General features: G+C 39.6%; 1 protein-coding gene across 1 annotated transcript; it reads left to right on the top strand.

Annotated features, from left to right (window-relative positions):
- Positions 1 to 5,014: 5,014 nt before the first annotated feature.
- LOC102712982 (very-long-chain 3-oxoacyl-CoA reductase 1-like) lies at positions 5,015 to 6,822 on the top strand. Its single transcript, XM_040523499.1, has 2 exons — positions 5,015 to 5,732; positions 6,237 to 6,822. Exons 1-2 carry the CDS (start codon positions 5,101 to 5,103, stop codon positions 6,559 to 6,561), a joined length of 957 nt encoding a protein of 318 aa, XP_040379433.1. The 5' UTR covers positions 5,015 to 5,100; the 3' UTR covers positions 6,562 to 6,822.
- Positions 6,823 to 8,918: the final 2,096 nt, after the last annotated feature.

Genomic DNA, 8,918 nt, shown 5'->3' on the forward strand with positions numbered 1-8,918 from the left:
GCATCATACGTTTTGGGTATTGAGATTCACCGAGACAGGTCCAAAGGGGTGCTAGGTTTATCACAGAAATCATATATTTCCAGAGTATTGGAAAGATATAATATGAGCAAATGCTCGACATCACCTGCTCCAATTATGAAAGGGGACAAGTTTGGTTCATTCCAAAGTCCGAGAAATGAATTGGAAGAAAAGGAAATGACTAAGGTACCATATGCTTCAGCTGTCGGAAGCTTAATGTATGCTCAAGTTTGTACGCGACCAGACTTGGCGTTTGTAACTGGGATGCTTGGCAGATATCTGTCTAAACCAGGTATGGACCACTGGAAGGCAGTAAAGAAAGTATTGCGTTATTTGCAAGGAACTAAACATTACATGCTCACATACAGAAAATCTGATAAGCTTGAAGTTTTAGGCTATTCGGATGCTGACTTCGCAGGGTGTTTAGATACCAAGAAATCTACTTCTGGGTATATATTCACTCTTGCGAGGGGAGCCATTTCATGGAAAAGTACTAAACAAACACTGACTGCATCGTCGACAATGCAGGCAGAATTTGTGGCATGTTATCACGCAACGGGGCAGGCTGTATGGCTTAAAAATTTTATCCCGGGATTACAAGTGGTTGACAGCATTGAAAGACCACTGACTATATACTGCGACAATGAGGCCGCAGTTTTCTATACGAGTAACAACAAGTCAAGTGAAGCTGCCAAACACATTGACATTAAATACCATGTTGTGAAAGATAGAGTACAGGATCAAACAATCAAAATTGAATACATAAATGCTAAATCAATGCTTGCGGATCCGTTAACTAAAGGCTTACCTCCCAACTTGTTCAAAGAACATGTGGCCAACATGGGATTGTGTAATGACCTTGAATAAAGATCCTGGAAACCGGGGCAATTAAGTTCGATCAACACCCGCTTAATTAATCAAGGGTTTATTCGTATGATATTGTGAACTATAAGTGTTGTCGTCTCAATGATGCGAAATGTTGTTGTGACACATTGCTTTAGGGAGCTGTATTGTATGATGGAATCGTAATTAACCTCTAAATCAAGGGGAGAATGTTGGTTGATTTATCGGTTAGCCGATATTTAGGAAAGGATATAACCACCGTAATCCTATCCGTAATCCATCTCTAACTCTGAAATTCGTAACCCTTATGGGCCGTAACTGCGATCGGTGGTTACGGGTCAGAATCGGATTAGGAAAAGCCCCCGAGGCCCACCAGTGCTATATAAAAGAAGAGGAGCCCACGGGGACGCTCGTGTCGCTTATTCTCTAAACCAGAAATTCGAAATTGAGCTCTCCCGATCAGAGAAGCGCTGGAAGGGTTTCGTGCGGCGATTCCAGGACAGTGCCGTTGGAGACCCGAAGGTCGGAGATTCAAATCAGATCACCGGTGACCTAATCTTGCCGGAGACGAAGGAAAGAAGACGGAATTGAAGAAAAGAAAAGAAGGGAATCAGATGGCTTCATCTGCAGGTTTATTTAAGTTTTCCGCATTTGAATTAATTGGTGATCATGTGCTGATTAGGGTTTAAATTCGTAATCTATTGTTTATGATTGAATTGGATTACAACAACCAGACATAACACCAGGACCCTTTTTTGGCATTGTAATGACATGCATCCTATTAATGGGCAACATGGAGTGATTTTTGTCTATTTCACGAAGAAAGCTAAATAACATATTTGTAAACAAAAATAATTAATGAATAGAATTTTTATGTATGTATTTTTTTACAATCCAAAAGACAAGGCTAGAAAAATAAATATAGGTGAAAAAACCATAAAATCAATTTAAAAAATTAATGTTAAAAATTAAAATTTTAGCTTATACGCAGAGGAGTGACATTTAGTAGCAAAGAAAATACAATTGATCCAGGCCGACAAATTGCAGACTGGCCCAGCCGAAAACAGGAGAAACAAATAATGCAGGATGCGAAAGGCAGAGTCACCATCCCTATCCGCATCTTCAACCGGAATTGCAGTATCTCTTCTAAGTACAGAGAGCTGTTTAATTTGAACTACTAATTTGCCATCATCCTGTGTCTATCCTTCCTTCTGTGCAATGCATCAATATATTCACCTTTCTAATTTGTAGGAGTAATACTCCGTAGCTCTCAAAACCATACAAAGTAAAAAACACTACTCCATTTATTTTTATCGGATGTCGTCGTTAACTTTTACAATATACAACATTTGATCATTCATGTTATTTAAAAATATGCGTAAGTATGGTTGATTTTTTTTTACTTGTTTCACCATTAAATGAACATTAAACATGATGACGTATTTTCCGTATTTTCACTGAAATTTTGAATAATATTAATAGCCAAATATCAGGTTAATAGCTCTGCAGTGTCATTTACCAAGGGTTTGATAGTTAAAGAGATATATAATGCTTGATTTTGTTGTCGAGGGATTGATTGATTTATTTCCGAGACTTGAGAAGGAAAAAAAAAAACAAGTGAAATCTACTCTTTTGCATATGAAACCATTGCTGGAAGAGTGCAAACCAAAGATGCTGTCCTATGTGGAGTTTCTTCACTGTTAAGGTACGGCCCGGCCAGTTAATTACCCACTGAAAGTTCATCAACTGCCAGCAAAAGTAGTTAGGGATTCTTCTTTTTTATTCTTTCCACCTTCCTAGACCTGAACTATTTGGATCTTACCTGTTCATCTAACTGCCAGCAAAAGCAGTTAATAAGTGATGATTGTTAATCGGTACTCTTCCTTTATGGATGGAAGTTGTACTGAATTTTGGTTAGATATTTAATAGTGCAAACCATAAAATTAATCACTATAAAGTTAAAAATCTATTTTAGAAAAATAAAACGACGAATGAAACTTTTTATTTTACAAAATGTACGATTTTGCAGTTCCTAAAACGTGCATCTTACCGCTACAAAAGAATGCGGTCATGTCACCTTGAGTTTGTACAAATGTCACCTTGTGCAATGACTTCAACCCAATAGCAAAAATAAATAATTTATCACCGCATATCTGTTCAGTGAGCAATTATATTGGTGCTTATGAATGCAACAACCGCTCTTTGTACTTACCCAGTCCTACGACTCCATTTTTAAAGCATGTTTTTTTAATGAAATATATTTTATTTTGTAAACATATTATAACACAAATGTGATCTTGTTTCAACGAACTAAATAATTATTTTCAACAAAACCTAATTTTACTATTTTCGATAATATGTTGCAATGCACAAACATGTATATACCTGTATGTGGGGGTTCAAAAATTCTTTTAACTAACTCTGACTTTAAGGGCGCTGTCTTTTGCTTTTAACAATATGTGTATAAATAAAAGAATAAGTTATGTATAAAACTTTTATATATAGGTTCCTAGTGATATATAATCAAATGTAAAAAAGTAAACTATGATAAAAAAAACTTAAAATCAACTCCGAATTTAAGACTAGAATTTTAAATTTTAGTTAATTTATAAGCATAAGTATAAGCGATAATATAAGGGTGAAAATATAAGAGACTGTGTTTTCCTACTAGAACACAAACAACAATTTATGCCCATTTTTAAATTTATTCTGAAAAAATAGCATCGGTATATAAAACAACAGATTAACAACCCGTACGTCTTTTTCAAGTTAGGTGGCCGTTAGTCGTTACTATCTGCCGCGCTAGCTCTCTCACTCACTTAAAAGCCAAATTTTAATTAAGTACATGCGGTTCATATAAATTACATACTTTATTTTATACTAGAAGACGTTTTTAGTAATGTCTAAATTAACCTATTGATCAATATATTATTGATATAAATGTCTAGATTAATTAACATAATAAATAGTTTTACATTATAACAGCTAGGTTGACAAGAATGCATAGTTAACTTATTTTGAACAAAGTTAGAAATTAAGAGTTAGATCTATTTTATGACGGAGAGTAAATGGTACTGTAGTATAAGTATATAAGAGAAATTTTATTATTGTTATAAATACCTCGAGTTACCTAATACCTAAAGATATTGATGTTCTACATGAAAAATATGATACTCCTGATATTCACACTCATATTTTTGTTTATGCTTCTATTTATAAGCCAAAATTTTAATTTTTAACTTTTAATTTGGAGTAGATTTTAGGGTTTTCACCCTCAAGTTTATTTTTCAATCTTGGATTTTAAATCGCTAAGAATATATATATATATATATAAGTTTTTTCACAAATTATTTTGGTAAAATTTGCTACAGGGCATCGAAAAAACGCGTAATTAGCCGGTGAACACCATAAGATCACGAATTTGCTGCAGAGCACCACAAAAGTGTGGTAATTAGCTATAGGGCACTCCGGCCAATTTTTTATTATTTTCGGAGTCAAAAGTTCTAAAAATGATGAGATTGCCCTTGGTGGCCAACCCGTTATGCGCCCTTATCGCCGCTGGGTTGCCACTGTCGTCGCCTGCTCACTCATCCTGTAGGCTAGGGTTCAGGTGTGCTGCGGTGCCGAGACCAACTGGGTCTGGTTTGACTGGACCCAATCGACATAACGGGTTGGCCGCCGAGGGCAATCTCGTCATTTTTAGAATTTTTGACTCTGAAAATAATAAAAATTGGCCGGAGTGCCCTATAGCTAATTACTACACTTTTGTGGTACCCTGCAGCAAATTTGTGATCTTACTGTGCCCATCGGCTAATTACACGTTTTTTCGATGTCCTGTAGCAAATTTTGCCAATTATTTTTCGTTGGCAAATATGTCGTTTAGCTTTTTCCATAAAAAAGGCAAACAATTACCCCTGTTGTTTTTAAGAATGATAAAATTACCCTTGTAATTATATATATATATATATATAATGATATATAATTATATATAGTGGGGACCAAATAAATAAAATACCCTAAAATCAGTTAACGAACGTGAAATGTAGCTAGCAAGCACATTTTATAACCTAGCCTAATAAGGTTAATTAGCACGTATATATAAATATGCAGTAGCAATAGGGTCATATATTCGATCATCAGAAATTCACAACAGGCTCTTATAAATATGCAGTAGCAATAGCCTAATAAGGTTAGCTAGCAGCTTGTAGGAGATCCGAAAAGAAACTAGTAGCTCAAGACATGGTCGCCGCGGCGGCGCCACTATGGTTCACCTCGCTGGCCGGCCTCGGCGCCGTCTACCTGTCCGTCGTCTTCCTCCGCCTCCTCCCATACCTCACCCTCTACCTTCTCCCGCCCAAGGACCTCCGCCGTTGCTACGGCTCGTGGGCTGTCATCACCGGGCCGACGACGGGGCTGGGACGATCCATGGCCATGGAGCTCGCTCGCCGCGGCTTCAATCTCGTCCTCCTCGACCTCAACCCGGGCAACCTCCGGGAGGTGTCGGAGACGATACGCAGGTCCCACGGCGTGGAGACCAGGACGGTGGTGTTCGACCTCTCGCTCGTCGGCACCGGGGAAGGCGACGCGGCGATGCGGCGGCTCAGGGAAGCCGTGGAGGGGGTAGGCGACGTCGGGATGCTGGTGAACAACGCGGCGGTGGCCAAGCCCGGGGCGCTCTACTTCCACGAGGCCGACGTGGAGCGGCTGGTGACGATGATACGGGTGAACGCCATGGCGCTGACGGAGGTGACCGCCGCCGTGCTGCCGGGCATGGTGAAGCGCCGCCGGGGAGCCATCGTCAACGTCGGCTCCGGTTCCACCGTCGCCGTCCCCTCTTTCCCCTTGTACACCGTCTACAGCTCCTCCAAACGGTACAATACACGTACATGTACTTGAGCCTACGCATGCATGCATCCATATAAACACTATGTTTAAAAATCGACATGGTTAACTTTTATAACCGTGTTTAACCGTGTTCATCTTATCTAAAACTTTTATACAAATACGTAAAATTATACATTATGCTAAATATTATTACAATAAGTAATCATTTATGAGGTTCTGGCAACAAATATGACTGAAAACACAGAAGAGAAATAGAAGTTTGTAATTAACTAGAGCGCACGCGTACGTGTTAATTAGGTCACTTACTCCATGATATAATTGGGTGATTGTTTGGCCTTTTATGAAAAAAAGTCAAACAGTATATTTATAACAAAAAATAATTTATGAATATAACTTTTATATACGTATTCTTAGGTGAAAAAACCTTAAAATCAACTCCAAATTTAAAAATAGAAATTCAAATTTTGACTTATAAACATCACACGAGAAGCGAATTGAATATATCTGAAATGGCATGGCTACGTGTGCAGGTACGTGGAGGAGCTGTCGAGGAACCTGTACGTGGAGTACAGGAGCAAGGGGATCGACGTGCAGCTGCAGGTGCCCTTCTACGTGCACACCAACATGCTCTCCGCCGCGGTGAAGGCGAGGATGCTGCTGCCGGCGTTCGTCGCCACGGCGGACGCCTACACGCGGGCGGCGGCGCGGTGGATCGGCCACGGCCACATCGCCGTCCCCGACGCCGGCCAGCAGCTGCAGTGGCTCCTCGCCGCCTTCGTCCCGGACTTCGCCCACAACTCCTACCGCCTCCGCAAGCACCTGCAGCACAGGGCCATCCTCTGGAACCTCAACTGATCTTCCTTCCGCCCGCTCATCAATCAACACTTCATTTTAATTTCTTCCTCAACACATATAATTGCATATTTAATTGCTGTTCATCAAGTATATATAAACTTATTAAGGTGATGAAGTTTGCTAATTTATTACTCCACCAACCATGCTTTAAATAATCCTGATGCTCACCAGATATGTTTGGGCACCTCGATAGTTTGCTATTTGTCAATCGTGCGTGTGAAAATTGTAATCTATCAATCGATTTTCTATCCATCAGATCTGCTTCAAGATATGTTCTTACTGTCCACGAGCTGTTTTGTTTGGTTTTGTTTATTATCGCTCGATTTTTAAATCCAACTTCTCACAAAGTCTAAGTAAGAGGGGTAATCGAGGTTCTGCACACCAAGGTTAAAATTCTAATACCTACAAGTATATGCCCATGCGGATGTGCTTTTAATATGAATTAAATTAGTGAGGTCGAGATTTATAATTGATCTCCTTCTTTTTAAACTTATTAGAAGATGTGTACTGTGGTACGTGTGAGCGTGCGTATAGTGGTACCTGGTGTATGCATCTCCCATCATTTTATGTAATATACTCTCTCTATTTTTTTTTATACGACCCGGTCCATTGAATTTTAGGTTAATATTTGATCATTTATTTTATTAATAAATATATAATTACTAATTATTTTGTTATAATTTAATTTATTATTATAGGAACATTAACTATAACTTATAATTTTACATGTTAGATAAAGTTTAAATAAGATAAACTGTTAAACGTAGATCTAAAAGTCAGTCAATGGTATTATATAAAAGATGGAGGAGCAGCGGGGAAAGAGTTACATTAATTCATCACATGCATTTACAGAATAGGTTCATCATGCACTCGTGATCTGTGATAAACCTGCATGGTCCCAATTAACGTCGGACGTGAGAATACATATATGCCAAGTGTTTTCGATTGGACGTGTAACTGTCGTTGAATTTTGTGGGCAGCATGTGCCGTGCAACGTAATTCATCTCCTCAGGTCATTTAAATATGGAAAAAAATGTGGTGCAGACCGGGTGCAAACAGCAGCCCGTGCAGCCCTGACACAGATACATGACGCGTGGAGGAGGCACCCATCCGACGATCGGCCCACACAAGCGAGTAAGCGACTAATACGGCTCAGAATTAGATGAGTAATCTCATATGCCTCGCACTCGGCTGGGCTCGAGAATCAAGTCGATCTTTCTCCCTCAGCTCGGCTCGCACGACTCAGATTAGATCGAGTAGGGCGTGATTAGAGGCGGAGGACTAGAGCGAGACAGTTTTGCTACATGGCAGGACAAGGATTCCAGGAGAAGAGGACCGGCGTCGCCGGGCTTCTGGTGCAGCCTTCGCCTGCAGTGGTGCACGACATGGTAGGACAACCTTCACAAGAACACGATGTAATCGTCGGGGATCGTGGAGCCGATGGCAAGCAGAGTACGCAGGTATGTTGCCTAGCTAATTGACTCATGCTTTTTCAACTGTATGTGTTTGTATGATCGTGAGTTATCTTCTTACATGCCCCTCTTTGCAAATACTGATGTGTGGCTAATACATACAGATATGTGATCATATCATGCATGATCGTCTTGCACATGTCTCTGAGTTTATGACCATGGAAGAAGATGTTGGCGCTATCGATGCCAACGCTAGTGGCAATGACAACACGCTCTGTTGCATAGTACGTGAAGAGATGGTAGACAAAGCACCAAATCAGGTAATAATAATTTAATAACAAATTATACGGGAAACACAATATTTCGTACTGTGGTAATATAACTCTAAATTTCTCAACTCATTTATTGTACAACAGGCCAATGATAAAATTGCACAAACACTGATCTTGCCTCAAGTTGGAATGGCTTTTGATTCAGAGCAGAAAGCATATGATATGTACAACACCTATGCTAGGAAGATCGGGTTTAGTATTAGAAAGAGCCAAGCAAAGCATCGAGCCGATGGAACTATATACCAGAAATATATAGTTTGTAGTAACCAAGAACAACGACAAACTAAGTCATCACTAGACACTACTAGGACGAGTTGTGATGCTCATGTTTAGTTTAGTATTTGTCGAAAGGGAATTTGGATAGTGCAAAAGGTTGTACTTGAACACAACCATTGTCTTGTTAGTCCAAATAAGTCGCACAAGTTGAGGTCCCAACGGCGTGTTATAGAAGCAGATAGGTAGCTAATTGGCCAAATACGGGAAGCCGGGATGAAGCCAGCGCAAGTGTATGAGTTCATGAAGGAGTGGTATGGAGGAGCTGACAAAGTGCCATTCTCAAAGATGGATTGCAATAATGAGATTGGTCGTGAACGCAAGAAGTATTTAGAATCTA

This window comes from Oryza brachyantha, chromosome 4 (genome assembly GCF_000231095.2).
Source record: "Oryza brachyantha chromosome 4, ObraRS2, whole genome shotgun sequence".
In the NCBI taxonomy this organism is placed as follows: Eukaryota; Viridiplantae; Streptophyta; class Magnoliopsida; order Poales; family Poaceae; genus Oryza; species Oryza brachyantha.

Excerpts from the sequence above, each read along its gene's own strand:
- LOC102712982 (XM_040523499.1), top strand. The coding sequence starts at position 5,101 with ATGGTCGCCGCGGCGGCGCCACTATGGTTCACCTCGCTGGCCGGCCTC. Across the intron at positions 5,733-6,236 it reads GTCTACAGCTCCTCCAAACG|GTACGTGGAGGAGCTGTCGA; the intron begins GTACAATACACG and ends CTACGTGTGCAG.